Here is a 23,370-nt window from a genome sequence, read left to right on the forward strand (position 1 = left end):
CATCATGGAATGGATTGAAAAAAGAAATGCTGGTGGAACTGTTTCTTGATCTGAGTATTATTCCATTGCTCTCTGCTGCTGTTTGCTCCATAGTTCTTTGACAAATGTAATATTCTTTTTTCAACAGGATTGTGATGACATGCACACTAAAATTGCCTCTGATGCATTGGCATATGAATTCCAAATCAATTTTGAGGCTATTTTTTGAGAAGAGGAAGTAGCTTATTATTATTTCTATTTGGAAGTGTAAAAAAATTGAAAAGGTCATGAAGTTTGTAATACACTTGCAGTTGTATTGTATCTTAAGGTAGATTGATTCATTCGCAGATATATTACTAGTGTCAACTATCTGATTCTTTTATCTAGTTTATATCATGTATCAAACATATATCGATTTATCTTGAGATGAACAGTCTGGTATTTTGTCAGGTCCATCGTCACTAATTGTTTAAATATCTTGGAGTTTTGAATCCTGGTTAATTGAGAAAAGCACTCTGCTTATACAAAAATAGGCATTTTAATTAAAATGATGTAGTTTGTGTCATTAAAAAGTTTTTAGTCAAAATTTCTTTAATGACTTGCCTTAATTTCTAAAGAACTGCAATTTTTATTAGTTTATCCCTAAAAACTTGGTATTTGTATATAGCTTATGCAGTCATTGATGTTAAAGCAGTTGTGTTGCTTGCCAAAAATCCAATTCTAAAATAAAAATAAATAATATTATAATAAAGATAATTATTCAGTACAATGTGAACTTTTGAAATCTCAACAAATCTATCAAATTTAGTTCTAAGTTGACATTTATAAATTTATTAATCTATGTTCTATCGTCAAAATTATAAATGAAAATATTAATTAAATATATCATTCATGATAAACTCATATATTTTAGTATTAATAATCTAATATTTATTGTGACTAAAACCTCGACCTTCTACTAGACAACGATCTAAGATGTCAAATTCACTAATCAAACTCATTTCATATCATCTATTAGAAAACAAAACCCTGCTAATAAGTAACAACGAATCACTTAGAAGAATCCAACGAAAGACTTTGCTGGCATTGCATTGTCTTATTGAGTTTGAGCAACACATTAGTTAACCAAAACAATAGACCAATAACTTCCAGTTTTCTTCATCTTTTTCTCAAATAACCATTCGTATCGACGAAGCATAGGTTGATCGACGCTACAATTCTGGAGGAAAGCGACTTGTGCAGATGAATGCTCATCTCATCTGATCAATTGCTTCAACCTCTCGGTTACTCTTGAAACATCAAACCCCAGTCTGGAGCTCACTGCCTGCAACAATAAATTGGTCATTCATTAAACAAAACCTAGTTAAAGTGAACACAAGACAAAGTCAACTGCGTTTTCAGCAACATTCTTTTGAAGAATGTATATAAGCTCAACAAACAGGTGAAGTTAGCATGTATTCTCTTCCTCCATTTAGACATAACAAATTTTGTTTTTATAGCATACGAGAAAAACTAGCCCACAAGTTTTGTAAATAAATCTTCTCTTACAAAGGAACACAGAGCTGATGCAAATCCAAGGTAAGCATTCCACCATGTGAAAAATGCGTGGGTGATTAATAAAGTTTAAATAATTGGCATTTACTTATGCCATGATCCACCTAGATGAAAGAATTAATCCAATTAAATTTATTAGGGTCGTTTAAGAGGTGATGGAGAAATACTTTTGAGTTGAAACTGAAAGTACATCATACATTTAAGTCTATGGATCTCTTTCATTATACAACTCCTGATATGAGACTAACTAGGGTGCCACAATGTCTTTTTAAGATTTGGCAACTTCATCAAGACAAAAGTTTCATTCATATTCAAGAATCATCCCAGCTGATAGCATGTGAGGCTCAAATGTAGGTTCATCAACACACAACCAATCATTTCTAAATGTCTCATTGTATCTAAAATTAGATCCACTCTAATATCAAAAATGTCACAGCCAACTCATATGACAGAAGTAACCCATTCACTTTGTTGGGCCCAACTATTTAGCTTAAAGTTGCTTGAGTTAACAATAGAATCAATCTAAGCTCATAAATTTATTTATTAGTCCATAATTCTTCATGAGAGACTAAATTAGCATGTCTCAACATATATCCAAACTATTAGCTACATAATAAATATTAGCCATTTAAGTAAATGAAAGAGAAGTGAATAATTTCACAGTTCATACCTGGGAATGCAATGTGTAGAAAATTTTGTCATGCACAACAGAGAAGTTGGCATTGATAACTTGAGCTCCTTCTTCCTCAAGAACACTGATCACCTCGTGGAACATGAACCTCTTCTCCTGCCCACTTATTAGAACCACCTCCAAATTGGAATCCTGGTGCCTTACTTCAACAACAGGCAATGTGAACTCTGATGTAGTCGCACTGTCAATTGCCTTTTCTGTATCTTGGATGGTTAAATTGTGGCTCCTCCTCTCTTTCATCTTCTCAATCCTTGCTCTAAGAGTTTTGATGTAAGATGTGGCTTGATCCAAATGATCTTGTTGGCTCAACATATCCTGCACCATAAAATAAAGAGAATTGAGCATGCAAACTCTAGCTTGCTTGGCACCATCCAAATATTCAAAACCCAGAGTTTTAGCTTCAATTTGCCTATTAAAATGATAAATAGGTTAGTTGATGCTAATTACTTAGCATACCAACTAATTCATATCTAATTAGCAGGTGATAATGGGATATTTTTAATATTGCAACGACCAACTGAGATTATTTATTGCAGTGGCTTCTATAATGTTTTGGAAATAAGTGAATCAACTGAGGTTGTATTTTTTTTTATTCAAGATGAGACAAAAACTACGCCATCCAGACATGGACAACAAGGTTAGCAAGATTTTTATAATCCCCCATGTTTTGCACGGACTTTAAACATTCCCTAAAACTAGAACAAAGAACAATTTGTCAAACGAGTGGCAAATAAGAGGAAAGCAAAAGTATCATACATCAGGAAGGTTTGCGTTTGAAGGGAAATAGTTGGAAAACAAGTTCCTCGTGATAAAGAAAGAGCGTGAGAATCATAATTTCAAGCGGATAGAAGCAGTTCGCCAACACAATTTTAGAAAATTCATTCAAAAAACACACACACACACAAAATTTTGTCTAGGTTTCAAAATGGAGCAAAGAACAAACAGCATCTAGATGAGAACTCCACATCAGATAGCAACAGAAAAGCTGCGAGGACGCGATACGGAAGAAAGGATCAGGTAAATCGGGCACCTTCGAGCTGGCGTAATGCTCTTTAGGGATAACCGAAGCGAGCTTCATGCACAAGCTCTTCATCAGGACCCGCCGGTTCTTCTCCAGCGTCTTCCGCTCCATCCTGGAGGCACCATCGGCGCTCTGGCTCTTCATCTGGGCGAGAACGGAAGGAGAACCACCGCGGGGGCAGAGGAGAGGAGGAACCGATCGAACGGAAGAAGAAGGCGAGGAGTGCAGCCGAGGAGAGGACGATTTTGATTGGTTATATCGGAGAAGTGTAGACGCGTGTGCCTTCAGCGTGGGCCCCCCTTCAGCGTGGGCATATGAGCGTTTACCAAAAATGGATGGATCTAAACCATAGAAAGGAAATAAAACTAGTCACAACAAGAAATGTTCGCATGGTATTGTACATAAGTTTTTTTTTTCTTTTTCAAAACAATAATAATAAAGTAAAACTTTTTCTAACCGAATTATTACACAAATTTAAATCTTTCTATACTAACGAAAAGTCTTTTAAATTCATTTAGTATACAAAAAAATTCACCATCATATTCGAAAACTGAGATATTTTTGAATTTTATATCGGCTACATGCCGTTATATTGTCTCATCTATCTATTTATAATAATCATAATAAATAACAATAATTCAATCATGTGGTGCTAATATAGTAAAACGTGCGCGATAGGGATGTGACGTGTTGATTAAAGTATTTAACGCTTTTAATAGCGACATTGTACCACGTGCGTTAAACCGAAGCAGCGGTTGAAGCGGACGCCCGCGTTGCTGCATTTATTAGGTTTCGGTTCTCACACTTCAAAGAGTATTTGACCGAATAAATAATATTTTTGGTAGAAATTAAAATTTTTATACTTTAATGGTTTTCACACGATCGCGAGTTCATCTCACCGTCCAAATCTGAGAATACACAGTACCTTCATCGGATTTCGACTAGATTGTGATCGAAAACTAACAAATTCGATCGGAATCGCGACGGACAATGGTCGCGCCGGATTCTGACCGTGATTTGATCGGAAATTAGTTGTAATTCGGCCGCCAGTGGTACAGCGATCCTTCCTCGGCCCGATCTCCGACCACGATTTGGCCGGAAATCAGCCATGATTCGCCCGTCAGTGGCTGCGCGCTGGATTCGACGATTTTCGACTGAATTCGTCGAATTCCGACCACTATCCGGCCGGAATCCGACGTCGGACGGTGCGCCGACGAGTGGCATGCCAATCACGCTCGATCCGGCAGTCGGTGGTCGGCGGTAGCCGGACGACACGGCGACGGCGGTGGGTCTGAGCGGTGCACACGAGTCGCGGATGGGGGTGTCGCGCAGGATATATATATTATATATATACTTTTTCAAAGATCACAACGTGGGGATTTGAATTTTGAAGTAGCGAACAAATTAAGCTGTGTCCTTTGATTCTGGCTGCTTTGCTGATGTTATCGTTGTTACGTCAGAAGTCACTGGACGAGAGCTTCCAGGACGGTTCCCTTTCCCTACTGAAGAAAAGAAGATGGGCGAGCTGCATGAAAATAACAGATCAGAGGAGCAGAAATGGCAGTGTGGAAGCACGAGTTAGTGCGACTAGCGTGGAAGTCCACAAGGCAATCAGTGAAAGGATGAGGCACAGCACAGGCGTGCAGCAACCTCAAGTGTCATTTTCTGTGTTCCATGGTCCAAGAAGCTACTGTACTGTGACAGCGTCCACTCCATTCACATACGTTTTAATTTTTATTAATATATGTATATATATTAAACAATTATATATTCAAGGTTGTCAAAATCGCGAGTCAACTCGACGAGTTTACGAGTTTACGAACTATTATTTCAATTCCGTATTGAATCAGCTTAAAATCGGACCCCCCTTGTAAACTCATAAACTCGCGAGTCAACTTAGTAAACTCGGTAAACTCGCGAATCAACTCGGTCAAACTCGGTAAACTCGATAAACAAAAAAAATCTTTGTTTGATGTTTCCTTTTATCAAATTTGAACAATGGAAATTTATTTGATGTATCTATTAGACTATTTTTGTATGAAATTTTAAATTTGTCATTTTGTAACTTGATGTTGAAACATAAATTTTGAAATTTTCATATCTTTTCATGTTAAATTTTCATGTTTAATCTTTTTTTATATGTGAAAACATGTTGTTGATAACTATGTTTATATTTTTTTATTAGATATGTGAAATAATGATTGTTCTTATGAAGTTATGATCAAATATATATTATTTGACATTTTATAACTCTTTTTTAGATTATCTGTAAACTCGTACGAGTTTACGATACGAATTTACGATACAAGTTTGTGCACCCCTAACCGAGTCGACACTGGAATCGCGAATTTGACAACCTTGTATATATCCAATAGTAACCATTTTAATTATCTTTCAATGCATCAGCAAACATTAGAACACAATCTCATTAAACAGATGGGACGGCGGTTCAAATACTTCAAAATAAGTTTCTAAATCATATTGTAATTTTTGAAGCAGAAAGTGCTAAATTTCAAAAACAGGTTTTGAGACCATAAGTTTAGGAAATGAAGGTATATAAAGCTATTAAATTCGATGTACCATTATTTGGATGGAGCATAAAAACGCAGCTCTCTGGTGATACCTAACCAAAATCATTAATTTCACTTTGAAGCAAAATAAAGGGCTGGAAATTGATTGTGTTAGTACCTGCCCCCTGTTACGTAAAGGCAACTTCATGATCAAAAAATGGCTTGTAGATTATGTTCTCTGTGAGCTGCATCCAGCACAATGAAACCATTTTCGGTACCAAATCAAATAAAGGCTTCACGCAAGTGTGTAGGTAGTTTTAGTTCAGAGTCCAATTCCCCGAGAGGTGAGAAATAATGATCAACCATGTCTTCTGGTATTTTGTCCAATGTTGGAGGATCCCACTGCATTGTTCATGGTTAGAATCATGGAATCTGCTATAAACACCTCATGAGAAATTGAACTACGTGAAGAACTGAAGATACCTTAGGAGTGAAGTCCTTGTCGACCAGCCGTGCTCGGACACCCTATACAGACATAAGACATACAACCCTCAGGAACACTGAATATATTCTCAGGAGATAAATGAGTACATTACCTCAAGGAAGTCGTGAGAAAGTGGCTTTGAGATCCCATGAAGAGACATTCTGTACTCCCGAACAAGGCATTCATCGAGAGTCTGAAATCTGCCTTCTCGTACCTAGTAAATTGTAGAGCTAAATTTCAGACCATAATAACAAATTACAACTCATTTAATTCTAGCACGAGGCTCTAGAAACTTACCGATCGTAAGGCAACTTTTAAACTCAATGGAGAAGCTTCTTTCAATTTCTTTAATGCAACAGTACACCATTCTTGCTTTGATCTGGCTGCCTCAATCTCCTGTGTATGACAAACGACAAACAAATAATGTTGCACTAGAAAGGCATTGTTAGTACATCTACAGTCTTGATTTATAAGGTTTTAATTTTGAGAATACAAACTAGAAATCTAAATCACTGACCCATGTTTGTAATTGATTGGTGATTATTCGGATGAATAATATGATGGATATTATAGAACTTTTAGAAGAACTTGCTTAATTAGTGCCAAGCTGATTAAAAAGTTGATGAGTGTAATTGATGGTTATACAAACAAACTATACCTCCATAAATTTAATGGAAGAGTAACATTATTTACTACTCAAATATCTAGTATATAAATGTACATAAAAGAAGGTTGAATAATGTAACAAACTATCAAGCAAATTGTTCTCTTGAATAGTTTGCTTTAAATAAAAGCAATCATAGAAACAAAGTACTAAAACCTGAATTGTGATAAAAATTGGGGATAAACACAGGTACCAAACAATGCATTTATTAAAAATTCAAAGATACATTTTTCGAAATTGTATTATCATAAAAACGTGGGTGTAACATATTATACTTTAGGAACAAAACTGCTCCTATAACCTCAGACTTTTTTGGCTAATAAATGAACCATCATACCAAGTAACATGACGGTAGCATGCACAAATTTATCACTAAATAATCTACAGAGGTCAAACAGATTGAGGGAAGGCTCACCAAAGCATCCAAAATTTCTTCAACTGATTCAAGACCAAAACATTTATCTATTACCTCCAACCTGCAGAAGGAGGAATGAATCTAACTTCAAACAAAATTCAGTAGATCAAAATTATTTTAGATATTATAGATGAAAAGAGCTGGCAAAAGTACCAGTACATTTTGTAAAAAGGACTTAATAAAAATTATAAATAAGAACAATTGACAAAACGAATATACATGATATACCAAAAAGGTAAAATAACAAATTTATACATTACGCATCCCATTGTTTTATGTAGTTGTACCTCTATTGAATTAGACACAGAAATTTTCATGTATATTACGTACTTGAAATGATGTAACTGAGAACCTATATGGTTGTCAAGATCAGTTTATACCAATACAAAACGCCCAAGTTTTATTGGTGTAAGAAAAGGCCAATACAATTTTTCCCGAGAAATGGGTTCTCTTACAAAGATAGTTTAAAACTCATGATTCAAAATCATTACCTACAAATGAATTAAATTCGATTAGAAAACAAATGGAAATAATTATAATTTGGCCAAGTTGAGAGTGAAAATCCATGAGATCTGTGGAAAGTTGGCTGAAGAAGGTTGATTCAAAAAGCTCGAGCATTTAGCAAACTTTTTGTTAATCCTAGCTTGAATCCAAGCAATCAAGCATGAGAGGGCAAGACAGTCTTCTGCACACTCTTGAATTCCAATGTAAATTTCTCAACTTGCCACTAAAGATTATCATGAGATCAATGTTTATTAACCTTGTTGATATTCATAAACAACTACTTGCTAAATCTGTGTCCCATCTATCTTTCTTTCAAAGTTGATTGAGAGAAATTATTGTTGATTAAGATAAATCCTATATAAACATGATTTGGATGTGATTTAGGTCCCAATAAAGCCCTATAGTATGAGATATTAAACAATTATCTAATTTTATCATATAATTTAATAATATAACCTATTCAATAGCTTTATAGTAATAAATATGATTTTAATATTTGTTGTAGTACAATTTGATTTTACTATTTATCATAATGCATTTTTGTTATTTATTCCTTCCGCATTAGTTGATATGGTTTATTATTTATTAATGATCCAATACATTTACAATTATATTAGTGATATACTATTACCTAGTACTTCTAACACATGATTTTATCAAATAATAAAAATAATATGATATTGTTAACTTGATTATGATAATAATATGTCTTTACTCATATTATGAATATATCTTGTATCACTAAGATAACTTTATTAGTTCTAATATTAATTGTTTAAGATACATGTTAATTATATAATATTTGATGAGACTTAATGTATAGTCTTATTATGATTGAACTCAAACTGTTATCTCATATATGAATTGCTGGTAGCCTTTTTTGACAATTTCAATTTTCTACCAATCCTGCTGGTCTGATGCCACACGGTATGGTGTAAGACAAACGTGCAAATAATCAATTAGATTGATATTTGAAAGAGTAAGCAACCTTTTGAGAGCAAATACCTGTTAACAATGCTATTCTTATCTGGATAAACAATATCACCATAAGTTGAAAGGGAAGTATCTATTGTTGAAGGATCATCAGTGATCAACTTAGCAAGCCGTTCATCAACCCAATCAAGCCTCTATCACCAAGAAAGAAGTTGCATAGTAAGGAAACGGAAAATTGCACAGAGATAAATTTTCAAAATGGATCAGAGAAACACACGGCACTCATTGTATAGTGTGTAGCAAGGCCAACTGCAAGCATATCAATGCCATTAAGTCTTTCACCTGTCAAGGCCAAATATTCCCCTACAGAAAGATAATAACCAGACTGTGTTTACTCTTTAAGGAAAGAAAAAAAAAACAAGTGGCAACAATTGATCAAGAAAGATCTGCGAGAATGTCATAAAAATGCAAGACCAACTTAAACAATGCCTATAGGATGCCAACCTTGTCAGCCATTTAAATATAAAGGATATCCATGATCACATAAACTCAAGTAACTTCCACTTTAGTATATCCAGATTCTTATTTTGTGTGAGAAGAAAATTTCATGGATACCTAAATATTTTTGAATTATATTCCCATGAAATCGAACAAGTCTATATGCATGACAATCACATATAGGGTACTTGTAGGAACACCAGGTATGAGCAGCAAAGAGGAAGTGTAAAGGATCAGATATTGGCAGGCTGAACATATATAGAGAATAAAAATTTGTTATGCAACATGAGAGTAACATAGGAAAAAGGTCATACCTATATGACCAGTTAGATGTGACAAGTAGAAGGAAGCTCCAGCATCAGGATGGAAGCCTATATGAATTTCTGGTGTAGAAAACATCTGAAATTGTTCAGGGAAGTTACTATGCATTGCAAAAAATGTAGCATATAACAAGTGGCAATAAGCAGTTGATCATGACTAGTAAAGGTTAGGTTTGAAATATTTAAGTCTCAGCTAATGGATCTTTACTTCTGATTGTGCAACAAAATTTAACGAAAAAAAATTCAGCTTATCTTAAAAATTATGAAAAAGTAGTATCATTATATCAAGAACATAGAACTCATACAGTCTTATCTGTTGCAACACGAAATGTTCCAGGAATTGAGACTCCTGCTCCACCCCCCATGGTAACACCGTCTAGAATAGCCACCTGCATGAAAGATTAAACACCAGAAGAATTTCTCAAAGAGAAAGGACAAATATGGAAAAGTATAGAACAAAAGAAAGTATCACTAAAGATAAGGATCAAAGGAGTGGGAAAAGAACAATTTTGTAGGCTAAAACATTATGTGCACAAAACATTGTCAAAAAACAAGTGTACTATTATCATGACAAAGTTATGGAAGATAAATCATCAAATAGTGAAGCAGCTGAGGTTAAGAAATTCAAACTAAATAAATAAATAATAAATAAAATAAAACTAAACTCAAATCATGCATACGATCTTCAGGCTCTATGTATCCTTTAAAATTACCCAGTTCTCTAGAGCAAAGCACACCTCAGAAAACAACTGCTATAGCAGATAGAAAAAATGAACATTTTTGGAACTTTGTTACAGGTTAGATCAGCAAACTTCATAAAGCTTTATATAATCAAATACTTATGCAATAAGCCTAATCTTCTACCTCAGCAACACTTGAGCCAAGCATTCTGATTTATAGGTCAAAGAAAAAAAAATTAAAATGGTGTACAATGTTTGCAATAAGAGCACCAATCCTCCTACTTCTAAACCTAAAAATTTATGAGATGCGAGAAAAAACCTGATTCATACCATAAAATATCTACATGCAAAATGGCAATCAAAGTGCAAAGAGTTTCAGGTTACACTCACATGAGGCTTTAAATAGGTCCCTAAAATATAAATAAACATGTATAAATTCCTGAAAAAGTCCTTGCACTCTTCCACCTTGCCTGCACAAGAAAGCTAAATGTCACAAAAAAACCTCAGGAACTAGCAAATAAATTGTCGAGGTAACATATTAAATTGATGGATATGGTCTGACACAGAATTAAAGCAAATTCCAACTGTCCATGTTTCCACCAGTATAAGGATTGGGGAGTGGATAGGACCATTATGCAAGTTATAATTTAGTTTGTCTGTTACAACTGTTGAAAGACACATGCACCTTAAGGTGCCAAGGTCTTTGCCCCTTAAAAGTGCTAGGAACATGGACAGATAAAGAGACCAATGGGAAATAATATGCATATTCTATAAATTAGTTGATTCCAAATAGTTGAGACAAACATGGATTGATGATCATAATAAATCAATTATGAATTAACTACCATTATTATTTATGAATAGCAGATACTAAGTATCATAATTAAGATATTACAATACTATCAAATTCAAATTTACTACATTATCTAATTCCTTCATTATAGTAGATAACAATACATATTTATAATTAATAAATTAAAAATATTATCCTTGAAAACCCTAGGCCTAGGATAGTATTAATATACTACTTAATAACTTATATATCTTAATAGCTAATAACTTATACTTGCTAGCCATGTTTCTTGGGCTAGCATCTGACATGGGTGTGGATCCAGGTAGCCATCTCTCTAAGAAATTTTATACATGATTAATAAAGATATTAGGTGTCAATATCCAACATGTACTGTACAGAGGGGAAGATGCATAGTTCTAATATCATAGCTTGATAATTCTAGACTATCACTTGATAACTTAAATGATATAGTATTAACTATTATTACTCTTAAATTAAACCATCAAAGTCATCCCAAGCCTATGAAAAGGACTGAGAGTTGCATTAAGAATTAACAACCAATGTTAAAAATGTCTGAACCACTATTAATATTATTGAACTTTTAATATTAAATTATCACTTCATGAGAAATTTCATCCACACCATAACATACTATCTGACTCTATCTCCACCTGTCCACCATCTGTGAGTCAACATTTGCCTCAACACCTACATACTCCTTCATTGCTTCCATTTGCTCTCCCACTTAAGCCCTTCCACCACTGTTAAGTTAGGTGCAAGTGTGTTCCTCTTCTTTGTGAACTCTCCCTTTCGATTTTAAATCTTATTGATACCTTTCTTCCAATATAAGATGCTTTCATCCCACTTAAACTACCTTCCCATATGGAGGTCATGTTTCTCAGCCAAAAATGAATTAGGTTGATGCCAATCCTGATCTCACATACTATCACAGTGAAAAATGTCTTTGTTTGCAATAAATCCTTATAATGAAATACCAATATTGCTTTATCTGGGAATAACACGAGATCCTCTTAAAATTTTATAAGTAATATTATGTTTTTCTAACAAATATGAAACATAAAATAAATTCCCTTGATCATGTTTTTCATAGTCACTCAAACAACATAAGTTGTTGTATTTAGCTTTTAATTTTTAATGAGGCACGTGTGTGTACTAGAAGACACTACCTAAGCAATTAGGTTCTCACTTAACACTACCTATCAGTACTGTTAAATGATTCTTAATTAAAATGAACTTATTTGAAGATGACAATATTAGGTTGCTTGACAACCCTTTGCCTAGTCTACAATCTTAGGTGCACATATAACATCTTTCAGTAAGTGGTCCTTCTATTTGGTATCTTAAATAAGAATTTGATTGAATTGTGGCTTGAAAGGTAATTCAATGTAATCAAGTTTTAGGATAACTACAAGAACAAATCCACTTTGTATATATTACATATGCATATTGCTTCTCCTATTGTAAGGTAGCCTCTATTCTGTGGTCAATATGAGGGGATCTTGTTAGGCCCCTATGCAAATGGAACATTAGTTGATATCTTGCTGAAATGCTACAGAAGCTTCACAAAGGTAGTTAAATTATGACAGTCATCCACTTGTTGTCTTATATCTACTCTCTTTGAATGCTTCCCGATATCCTACTTTACTTCACAGTCCATTAGAAGTCAGTGAAACAATAAATTTCATTATTTATCTACAAAAGAATCAAGCATTCCTTTTTTTATTCATGTATTTGTCATACATTCACATCTATCCATTTTCCCAATTCCCTCTTTTTTATCTCAAAAAGAAGGGAAGAAAATTTTGTTTTTCTCTTGCCATCCCCACATGCTTGGCAAAAGGAGAAAAGACAAATATTAAGCTTTTAACGTAAGGTATTAATCTTATTTAGTTACTGATATACCAGGCTCCTCACATGGAAGACTATTCAGATTGTCACACAAACACTCTCATTAATCATAGAAAAGGGACGCCAATAAAAAATCTCTCTCCTAGTAATCATCTATTTCTACCATTTGTCATAGATTTGCAGTCATGAATTTAGAGGGCATATCAATTAAGGATACTAAAACCGTATATTTTCCAATATGAAAAATTCTCTCTTCCCTGTTATTTTTTATTGTCATATCATACCAACACCCCACTAGTGTAGATGCCTACAATAGTCATGGTCTACCATAAATATTTGAGGATTATCCAAACCAAGAACATACCTTTATTAAGTAATTGATAAAGAGCAACAACATCACCGCCAGCACAAAATGCTCTGCCACTGCCCTTCAGCACATCAAAACAACACATGAGTTTCAGCTTTGATAATAAATTTTTAAAATTTCTTAGGCAAGAAAATTCACAATGATTAATGACAACAAAGTAACTCTATTAAGCTAGATGGTCCTATGAAAATGAGAACTCACTTTCATCATAATAAACCCAATATCTGGGTTATTCTCCCATGACTCATATAGCTTTTTCAACCGAATTGCCTGAGAAATAGAAATAACAACTAACTTTAATCTAAATCAAGCAATAAAATGGACATAATCACATTAGGAAAAGTACCATATTCGTTGTGAGGGCATTGAGATTAGAAGGCCGATTGAGGATAGCAGCACGGGCGCTTGCCTTACCCTCCACGAGCACCTGAATCCAACAATAGGAAGCTAGAGAAGATGTCAAATGAGAGTGAAAACATAGTTAATGCTGGAGGCTGACCTCATTATGAGGTTGATCGTCATGGGTAGAAACAAGTCGCGTCGTAGTAAAGAGAGGACAGCGGACGGTGGAGAGGGACCTCTGGACTTGTGCAAGGACTTTGAATCGTTGCATATCCACAAGATACAATGATCACCGTCCGTTGCTTAGAGTTCTAAAAGAAAACAATAAAAGGTAAAAGGTCATTTGTTTATTTATGGATTCTAACAAGATTGTTTATTGTTGAGCTACATTTTAAAGCCTGCAAGCTCAAGGAACTATTGTTATATTATTGCATTCCTTCAAAAGAAAAAGCAGTTCAGTCACTGCCTATGAGCTTAACTGATTAAAGTTCATGAAGATAATTTGTAAACAATTCATGACTAAAGCATCTCTGATCCTCATTAGTGAATAGTTTAAAACAAAAGGCTCATGAACCTTCATAATTTCTACCAGCTTATCCAATGCACATTAATTTTCTTATTTACTTTGATTGCTTTATTCAAATATATAAAGAATATCAAACATATGTATGTAGATATACATAATACGCAAATCATTGACCCATTCACTGCATGTTTTATGATAATATATATATATATATATAGATGCTTTGATCTTTTATCGAAATATATTACATAATTTCAATAATCAAAATATAAAATAAGCTCTATTATTTAATCGTTTAAAAGAATCAAAAATTAATTATTTTTTTACATCAACTCCCAGCCCTAAAACCTTTAGAATTCCAATGGGAAAAAGTTAATGTAACTTATTGATTCTAATGTAAAATTAAAAATGGAGAAAAATGAAAAAGTCCTCAATAATTGATATAAGTTCTTATGAGGAAAATAATTAAATTATTTTGAAAAAAAAAGTTTAACAACGTAACAACTCATGCAATTAGAAAAAATAATAATAAAATAAAAAATTTAATATGAATATTTAAAAATAAATAAAATAAGGAAATTAAATGTTTGAGCATATTTGCAAATTGCATGTTGACAAATGGATAAATATGAGCTTCATGAGAAGTTTATGGGTAAGAACTAGATGAGTAAATGAGAAATGAAATGACAAAAAAAAAACTATGTCGCCTGAGAGAATAGGGCCGAGACTATAGCAGCTGGAGAAATTTGTATGTTCAAGGAGATAGACTGGCCTACGAGTGAGAGAGATCGGTCTTCCAGATCAAGGGCACGAATGGCCTGCATATCGGTGGGAAGACTGACCTGCGGGAGAGAGTTCGATGACCGACGGAGGGCGGCCGGGGAGAGAGACTGGCCTAACGGAGAGGCGGCAGGGCGGCTGCGACTGCGACTGCGCGGCAGGTCCGGAGCAAGAGGGAGGAGGCGCTAGGGAAAGACAATCGGCAGTTCCGGCTGCGGGGTACGAGACGACAATAAACAAGAGAAACTTTTAAAAGTACCCCTAAAGTTCCAGTATTGTCAAAATACCTTCAGATTTTTTAATTTACCGTTTATGAAAAAAATTATTTTAAAAATAAATAAATAAAGTTCAGATGAATTTTAATAGTATTGAAATTTACCATGCCATTTCACATAAAGTGTTATTGAAATATTTTTTATAGTTTTCTTTATTTTATTCTCATGCTTTTATAAATATTCTTAAATATCCATATTCTTGGGCCTTGCTTAGGCTTTATTACTAATCCGACTGAGACATTATGGTCAAACGGTTCGTCTTCGACCACCTCCCTCGCACGTGACTGAGAAGCTGAAAGTTTGGAACCCAAACTATACCGAGAGAAGCCCCGTCGCCACGTTCTGTTGCGGGCCCACACAAAAGATCCGCGAGGATGGTGGCCCCGCAAACACGCCCACTTTTTCCCACCCCCGAAACCTTGATGATAGCCTAAAGTACGAAACTACCCTTATCATAAGCAATCATTATTATATAGATAACTCCTCCACCGACGGCCGACCGCCTCTTCCTCCCTTCCTCCTCCTCTGTTCGCCGTCGCGCCAGTGACCTATCGTAGATCACCCCCTTCCTTCGCCGCTGGTTTTGAAGTCCGACGCCATACTCTACTCCTCCTTACGTCTCGCATAGTCATGTCTCTCGAGACGCCCTCCAGGGATCCGGAACCCGCGGCGGCGGCCGCGACCGCAGCCGCCGAAGAGCCGGTCACTGTCGGAGGGAGGCAAGGAGGTCTCCTCCACGATCTGTCCTTCCCGATCTTGAAGACGCGGGGTGGCCATCGCGTCGTCAGCTGCATGGGCAAGGAAAACGTCGGAGCCGCCGGCGGCCCACGATTGTCGGACCTTTCTGAAACTTCCAACCCGCGGATCCGTCTCCCTTCGAGCAGGGTCCGTGACGTTGGGGTCGAGGAGGTCAGGGAACGGCTGTTGGCTCACCTCCGCGAGGCGGCCGACCGGATGAAGCTAGTGCTACCCGAGGGCTATGGCGACGACGTGCCGGCGCCGGCGAAGGAGGAGATGCCGCATCGCGAGGCTTCCGACGCGTCGACGGATCTTCCATGGAATCTGAGAACGAGGCACCGAGCCGCCGGGGAGATCGAGCGGCACCGATATGGATCGCCGCCGCCTCCCACGACGACGGCGAAGAGGAAGGTCGGGCTGAGGTCGGATGACCCTAAGAAGAAGGAGCGGCCCAGATTCTCGATCTCGCTCACGAGGGAGGAAATCGACGAGGACATCTACGCCGTGACCGGGTGCAGGGCTCGCCGCCGGCCAAGAAAACGGCCGAGGGTGGTCCAAAAGCAGCTCGAGGTAAGCCTCTTCGCCGCGCTTCATCCTCCATTTCCCTCGCTCTGCTTCGACGATTCTGTTCGCCCTCTTGTTCCAGAAAATCCCAACCCCCCCCCCCCCCCCCCCCCCCCCCCCCCCCCCCCCCCCCCCTCCTATTTCCGCATCATTTTCCACGATTTTCCGACTCTAATCCCTTCATTTGCCCCTCTTCCTTCTCTGCAGACGCTGTTCCCCGGCTCGTGGCTGTCGGAGATCACCGCCGACGCGTACAGGATTCTAGACGAGCGGTAACCTCACCGCGAGTGAGCGACGCGACGCTCCTATTCATTTCGTCGTGCCGTCGGATTCTCCTGAGAAACAGCCACTTTGACATCGTGGGAAAGAAACCCTCGTTGCCTCAAAACAATTAACCGCGTAATCGCTCCGCGCTGCGCTGCCTAGTGGTCCAAACGACCACCTAATACCTGCTTCAATTGGGTGAGTAATGATGGCAATGTCCGATAACTCTGAGATTTCTTTTCAATAGCCTTTCTCCTTGATTCCCTTGTTTAATTACATGGACTTGGTTTGCTAACTAATCTTGTGTTCTGAAATTATTGTTGCTAACAATTGGGAGGTTGGTGGATTAGAGCGAGCGAGAATTATTAGGAGTGATTAAGAATGAGGCACGACAGAATAATGCACGCAGATAAGGGAGTTCCCTTCATCCTGATTAATGATGTCATTGCCGTCCGATGATGAACCAGGTCAGTCAGCCTCAGCACGCACGTTTCCTAAAATAATAAAAAACAAAATTTTATTAGTTTATCTTCCAAAGAAAAAGTTGTGAATAAGAAATTAGTTTGCAACTCTAAAAAATTTTGATTTTTTAATTTTTTAAAATTATAGATTTATATTACAATTTGTGTTAAAATTAAGAACTTAACATAGTTCATCATGTCTTCAATTTTAGCCGCAATTTTATTTTAACAAGGTGTCAACATTTATGAGTATATTTTCAATTTTGGCACAAGTTTAGATTTATATTTATGGGTTGCTAGTTAAATTGAACTTTTTAATTTTTAACTTTATACGAGAGGTGATATATAATTTAAAATTGATTTATGGAGCACAAGTTGTAAATTTATTATTAATATATTAATATTTTTAACATAAAATATTAATATATTATTTCGGACCTTCCAAGACTAATAAAGGACAAAGATTAAAATTTTAGAAGTAGTTGATTTGTAAATTAGTTTTTATTTAAAAAAATTAATACAAAACATGTGGAAGTAGATTTATAAAATAGGTCATGTTTGTATCTTTCATCAAAATGAGGTTTTTTAACGTTAAAATAGACGTACCAGTGTTATATTTAAAGTATTTAGAAACTCGTAATGATTAAAATCTTCAATTTGGACTTTGAGTAGTAGCATGAGGCTGGTTTACAAAATCGAATGAACTCCCTTTTGGATAATGTTCTAGTTAGTATGTTTAAACTCTTATAATGCTCGAAATATTTGACAATCTGAAGGAATTAATGTTCTAGTTACTCCAAAGCGCGGATGAAGGAGGAAAGAAATCGACCATGGAAAATTATCTTCCAAAGAAGGGAAGAGAAAGCCGAAGGAAAATAGATCAAAGAAGGAAAAAAAAACAAAAGATGAGACGGAAAGGAATCCTTCCGGAGTTGACCATCGGAAGAAAGAAGTGAGAGAGGGAGATAATGTCAATGTGGTCGTGGAGCACGACAACGGCTGTGTCAAACGGCGTCAAGAGCTGGCGGAGTGTGACGTTGGTGACGGCGTTGTTGTGAGCACTCTGTGTTGCCTGCAACGAGGCGAAGGAGGTGATAGTAGGGGTCTCAATTCGTGTGTGATGATTCAAATTGGGTTGAAATATAGTATTATAAAAAATTTTCAACTCAAAATCAACTCTTCTGTAAAAAGTGGAATCAACCACACGGTCGGTTCCACGACCATCTGTGAGGAGGTAAACCGAGAAACTGCAGTTGATCGCGACAGAAGAGGATATTACTCGGCTTCGTCGAAATTCGAACCCTTGTCTTTTTTTGCAAGTCTACTCCGTCGTAACTAACTCAGCTATGTTCCGGGGGCATTCAAAATCAACTTGAACATTATAAATTGAAATTGATGAAAAATCTCCAACATCTAATTCATGATACAAAAAATTACTATAAAGAAGATTAGATGTTAGAAATACCTGGAGTGGAAGATGTCGAGGAATTCATTTTTACTTCCTGTAAGAAAACCAAAAGACAGAGAAAATCGCAGAGAGAACTTCTCCTATGACCTCAATCAAATTTTGCATCGTAGTCTCAATGGGGCGACAACAATATTTAAGGTTAGGAGAAGGGGCCTCTGCTAAGATTTAATGGGCCAAGCCTACCCATTATAGCTAAGCCCAATAACAACATGTTAATTATGCTTGTCCACATAAAATATCCAACATTCTCCCACTTGGACAGCATAATACATCAAATTAATCAACAATATGTGACTATGATAAGATGCCAAAATAAGTCAACACATAACACGAAAAGGTCCAAAATGGAACTATAAGCATCTTAATAATACAGAAAATCACATTCGAAGGAATAATGATATCATGCATTGTAAGATACTTATATCCTGTGACCCAACAACAAAATGGAATATGGATAAATGAGAAAGTTCAACAAAATGATATGTCAAAATTTGAACAAAGTGTGCATCTGCCCAAGATGCCACATAATAACAACAAATTGAGACTGAGTCCAAAATGTCTCCACATACAAAGTGTGCATCTGCTCAATATGCCACATAATAACAATAAAATTGAGACTGGGTCCAAAATGTCTCCACATACAAAGTGTGCATCTGCCCAAGATGTCACATAATAACAATAAAATTGAGACTGGGTCCAAAATGTCTCCACATACAAAGTGTGCATCTGCCCAAGATGTCATATAATAACAACAAAATTGAGACTGGGTCCAAAATGTCTCCACATACAAAGTGTGCATCTGCCCAAGATGTCATATAATAACAACAAAATTGAGACTGGGTCCAAAATGTCTCCACATATTGCCCAAAGTGTGCATCAATATTGCCCAAGATGTCATATAATAACAACAAAATTGAGACTGGGTCCAAAATGTCTCCAATATACAATATGTCATCATAATAGTATACAACAATAGTTATTACTTGAGCAATATCAATAAAACATATGGTAGCAATAAATATTATAAATATGAGGTCATAACAAAACATAAGCATAAACTCCCACTAACCCAAAATATCAAAAGACCTTACTACACCCATAGGGGTTACATGGTCAACAAAAGCTTTAACAGTTATGCATTTGGTTAGGGGATCATCAATATTAAGCTCTGTAGGGATATGCTCGACACGAGTTTTAAACTCTTGAACCGTCTCTCTCACAAACATAAACTTTGTGTCAAAGTGTTTAGTCCGCTTTGAGCTTTTTTTTTTGAGGGAAAAAACTCACCACGGCAGAGTTATCACAATATATAGTGAGAGGCCTAGAGATACTCTCCACAAAATCAAATTCAGCAATAAAGTTTTTCAACCATATCGTTTGACATGTGGCCTCATAACAAGCTATATACTCTGCTTCCATGGTTGATGTAGCTGTAAGAGTCTGTTTGACACTCTTCCAAAAGATAGCTCCTTCAGCTAACATAAATATATATCCTGATGTGGACTTATGATCATCTGGGCAACCACCATAATCAGAATCAGAATAACCTGTTACCTCAAGATGATTTGATCTCTTATATGTGATCATATAGTGTTTGGTACCTTTCAAATACCTCAAAACATGTTTGACAGCCTACCAATGTGCCATACCAGGTTTACTTAAATATCTCCCAAGTACACCCACAACAAAAAATAATATCAGGACGTGTACAAACTTGAGCATACATAAGGCTGCCAACAACAGAAGAATATGGAATTTTCTTCATATTTTCCATTTCACTTTCAGTTTGAGGACACTGGGCATTAGATAACTTCTCACCCTTTTGAATAGGTCCAAATCAATGCTTACAAAATTGCATATTGAACCGGTTCAGAATTCTATCAATATATCCTTGTTGAGACAAACCAAGGATGCCACGAGATCTATCACGATAAATCTCAATGCCCAAAACAAAAGATGCATTACCAAGGTCTTTCATATCAAAATGAGTTGTAAGCATTTGTTTAGTCCAACAACATTATTAATATTAGAATATCGTTGTTCAATTGAAAGAGGATCAAGAGTTAACATATACATGTCATTCAACTTGATGCCATAACCAACAATAACAGATTCAAAATATATGATAACTTTATTTGAATTGAGGTCTGTTACTTTTTCCCTTAAAATATGTTTTCTTTTTCTCATTACTCTTATGGGAAACCAACTGAATAACTTGAGTCTTACCCTTCCTCATATTTTGCTCTTCTTGATTAAGAATGGCTACAAGCTCATCAATAGTCCATTCCTCCTTTTGTGCATTATAAGAAGTTTTTAGAATATCAAATTCAGAAGGAAGTGAATCCAATATTTGCCAGACTAAAAAATCACTTCCCAATTCCACTTTCATAGATTTCAACTTGTTGTACCAATTGGTGAGCTTCATAGCATGCTCACGAACACCCGACACACCATCATATCTAGTCTTTGTCAGTAATGAAAGATATGAAGCCTTTTCTGTCTTATCAAATTTTTTGAATTTCTTGCCTACAGACTCAAGAAACTCCTTAGCACTATTCGTCTCAGGAACATTATCTTTGATGGTCTTATCCATAGTGAACTTCATGGTCATCAGACATACTTTATTAGAATGAACCCACTTTTCATGTTTTGTTGTAACAGCAGCGGAAGATTCAAGTGTGGGAACTTCAGGCTCATTCTCAGTAAGGGCAACATCAACATTAGAAATGGCAAGAAATAACTTAATAGAGTCAGCCCAGTCCTCATAATTGGTGTCATTCAGCTTTGGTAAAGAGTTCATACTCATAGGCAAAGCTGAAATATATACATTAATGGGAGATTATTGTCGAGCATATCCAACAAAAGTAATAGAGCTTATGAACACAATGAAGTTATTTCATGCAAATGCAATCCCGCCGAAGGGTCCCGAATTACAATGCATAAAGTAACTCCCACAACACATAAAATAATTATATTTTTAAAGCTAATATCGAAAGGATACTGAAAACTTTAAAATATAATTATCAATCATTAGGAACTATATCAATAAAGACAAACCGATAGGGTAAGTGCATTATTAAAATAATTCCTAATGCCACATTAATAAGAATTTTCCAACAATAGTATTTTATCATAATCCGTCTCGCGAAGGCGAGCTCACAACTATGAAAAAATATCAACAACAATATGAAATGATAGAGATCATTTTGATCACATTTAACAAGATAACTTAAAATGTCATTAAAAAGAACATTTTATCCAAATCTATAATAATTTGAACTAATAAAGTTTTTTTTTAATGACATTAATAAAATAAAAACATGCATTGTTTTTATTTTATTTTAATTTTTCACGCACACGTAAACCACTGTGCATGATTTTTTTTTTTTTATTCCAAATCTTTATGAAGTTCTGTTTGCATCCCATACACGCACGTATTTTTTTTTTTTACTGTATTCGTTTCTTCCGTTCCCCACTACGCCGACCACGCTTTTCAAAACCCACGACGCCGACTTCCCTCTTCTTCCGCCCACTACGCCGACCACGTTCCTCAATCCGCCCACGATGGCGACCACGACGCCCACGGCACCACCCACGACGCCGACCAGCGCCGACGCCTACCACTGTCTCTTCGGCTGCGCTAGTCACGCCGACGCCTGCCATTGCCGCTTTGGCTGTGCGGCTGCTTCGCGGCTGCAAATATCGGCCACGGCTTCGCCGGGCGACGTCGGATCCGCCATCGGCGGCTACAGAAGTCAACAGCGTCTGGATCAGAGTGGCAAGCGGCGTTCAGCGGCTTCAACCGAACTTACTTCCTTAATCAAGAACTTGATCGGGATTTTAAGGAATTTTGGGGCTTCAACAGTGTTGATTGAAGGGGAAAATTGGCAAATAAAATTGAACAATTTCATTTTACGGTGATCACATTTAGAGTTTTTTAAGGGAATTTTATTCTGCAAACAAAATTGATAAGAAAAAATGCAAAACAAAAGGTATTCGGCCAAGAATAAGGTATTCGGCCAAGAATCAAAATCAAGGCTCCAAAATAACCTGGCTCTGATACCATTTGATGAAAAACATCCAACATCTAATTCATGATACGAAAAATTACTATAAAGAAAATTAGATGTTAGAAATACCTGGAGTGGAAGATGTCGAGGAATTCATTTTTACTTCCTGTAAGAAAACCAAAAGACAGAGAAAATTGCAGAGAGAACTTCTCCTATGACCTCAATCAAATTTTGCATCGTAGTCTCAATGGGGCGACAACAATATTTAAGGTTAGGAGAAGGGGCCTCTGCTAAGATTTAATGGGCCAAGCCTACCCATTATAGCTAAGCCCAATAATAACATATTAATTATGCTTGTCCACATAAAATATCCAACACTAGTTATATGATAATTATATTTCATAGATTTAAATATTTAAATTTAAGAGTTAATTGTCTAAATTATATTCTAAAATCCTAATCTTAGTCGATCCAAATCCAATTTGAACTCAAAAAATTTTCCAACTCAATTCAGGTCCAATTTGATTTGATTAGAATCCTAAAACCTCCAATCCTAACTCGATATTTTTCGGGTTGACTCGGATCGAATTGACGGGACAGGTGCATTTTTGACACCCCTAGCAACAACTTCCATCACGTCTGTAAGATCTATTCGACGCT

At 36.1% G+C, this 23,370-nt stretch overlaps 4 protein-coding genes across 4 annotated transcripts; 1 reads left to right on the forward strand and 3 right to left on the reverse strand.

The window, feature by feature from the left end:
- Nucleotides 1-962: 962 nt before the first annotated feature.
- Nucleotides 963-3,462, reverse strand: LOC141816688 (transcription factor bHLH162-like). The gene is made up of 3 exons (XM_074704431.1): nucleotides 3,255-3,462; nucleotides 2,204-2,539; nucleotides 963-1,303 (listed from the first exon to the last, which is right to left on the reverse strand). Exons 1-3 carry the CDS (start codon nucleotides 3,387-3,389, stop codon nucleotides 1,235-1,237), a joined length of 540 nt encoding a protein of 179 aa, XP_074560532.1. The 5' UTR covers nucleotides 3,390-3,462; the 3' UTR covers nucleotides 963-1,234.
- A 2,336-nt stretch (nucleotides 3,463-5,798) lies between these two features.
- Nucleotides 5,799-15,083, reverse strand: LOC141816687 (small ribosomal subunit protein mS47-like). The gene is made up of 15 exons (XM_074704430.1): nucleotides 14,993-15,083; nucleotides 13,782-13,935; nucleotides 13,629-13,709; nucleotides 13,484-13,552; nucleotides 13,280-13,343; nucleotides 10,644-10,723; nucleotides 9,879-9,962; nucleotides 9,568-9,652; nucleotides 9,033-9,118; nucleotides 8,828-8,949; nucleotides 7,319-7,379; nucleotides 6,537-6,635; nucleotides 6,352-6,453; nucleotides 6,239-6,280; nucleotides 5,799-6,157 (listed from the first exon to the last, which is right to left on the reverse strand). Exons 2-15 carry the CDS (start codon nucleotides 13,893-13,895, stop codon nucleotides 6,038-6,040), a joined length of 1,209 nt encoding a protein of 402 aa, XP_074560531.1. The 5' UTR covers nucleotides 13,896-13,935; nucleotides 14,993-15,083; the 3' UTR covers nucleotides 5,799-6,037.
- A 646-nt stretch (nucleotides 15,084-15,729) lies between these two features.
- Nucleotides 15,730-18,065, forward strand: LOC141816701 (uncharacterized). The gene is made up of 3 exons (XM_074704450.1): nucleotides 15,730-16,513; nucleotides 16,715-17,238; nucleotides 18,024-18,065. The coding sequence occupies exons 1-2, from the start codon at nucleotides 15,836-15,838 to the stop codon at nucleotides 16,781-16,783; spliced, it is 747 nt and encodes a 248-aa protein (XP_074560551.1). The 5' UTR covers nucleotides 15,730-15,835; the 3' UTR covers nucleotides 16,784-17,238; nucleotides 18,024-18,065.
- A 622-nt stretch (nucleotides 18,066-18,687) lies between these two features.
- LOC141816668 (uncharacterized) lies at nucleotides 18,688-21,500 on the reverse strand. The gene is made up of 2 exons (XM_074704409.1): nucleotides 20,927-21,500; nucleotides 18,688-18,734 (listed from the first exon to the last, which is right to left on the reverse strand). Exons 1-2 carry the CDS (start codon nucleotides 21,498-21,500, stop codon nucleotides 18,688-18,690), a joined length of 621 nt encoding a protein of 206 aa, XP_074560510.1.
- Between the last annotated feature and the right edge of the window lie 1,870 nt (nucleotides 21,501-23,370).

Source organism: Curcuma longa, unplaced genomic scaffold (genome assembly GCF_044706935.1).
Source record: "Curcuma longa cultivar G26 ecotype Majalengka, Jawa Barat unplaced genomic scaffold, ITB_CL_G26_1.1 contig_17752, whole genome shotgun sequence".
Lineage (NCBI taxonomy): Eukaryota > Viridiplantae > Streptophyta > Magnoliopsida > Zingiberales > Zingiberaceae > Curcuma > Curcuma longa.

Excerpts from the sequence above, each read along its gene's own strand:
- LOC141816668 (XM_074704409.1), bottom strand. The coding sequence starts at position 21,500 with ATGAACTCTTTACCAAAGCTGAATGACACCAATTATGAGGACTGGGCT. Across the intron at positions 18,735-20,926 it reads AGAGCAAAATATGAGGAAGG|GAAGTAAAAATGAATTCCTC; the intron begins GTAAGACTCAAG and ends GTTTTCTTACAG.
- LOC141816688 (XM_074704431.1), bottom strand. The coding sequence starts at position 3,389 with ATGAAGAGCCAGAGCGCCGATGGTGCCTCCAGGATGGAGCGGAAGACG. Across the intron at positions 2,540-3,254 it reads AGCATTACGCCAGCTCGAAG|GATATGTTGAGCCAACAAGA; the intron begins GTGCCCGATTTA and ends TTTATGGTGCAG. Across the intron at positions 1,304-2,203 it reads TCTACACATTGCATTCCCAG|GCAGTGAGCTCCAGACTGGG; the intron begins GTATGAACTGTG and ends TTATTGTTGCAG.
- LOC141816687 (XM_074704430.1), bottom strand. The coding sequence starts at position 13,895 with ATGCAACGATTCAAAGTCCTTGCACAAGTCCAGAGGTCCCTCTCCACC. Across the intron at positions 13,553-13,628 it reads ATGCCCTCACAACGAATATG|GCAATTCGGTTGAAAAAGCT; the intron begins GTACTTTTCCTA and ends TCTATTTCTCAG. Across the intron at positions 9,963-10,643 it reads GGACCTATTTAAAGCCTCAT|GTGGCTATTCTAGACGGTGT; the intron begins GTGAGTGTAACC and ends TCTTTCATGCAG.
- LOC141816701 (XM_074704450.1), top strand. The coding sequence starts at position 15,836 with ATGTCTCTCGAGACGCCCTCCAGGGATCCGGAACCCGCGGCGGCGGCC. Across the intron at positions 16,514-16,714 it reads TGGTCCAAAAGCAGCTCGAG|ACGCTGTTCCCCGGCTCGTG; the intron begins GTAAGCCTCTTC and ends CCTTCTCTGCAG.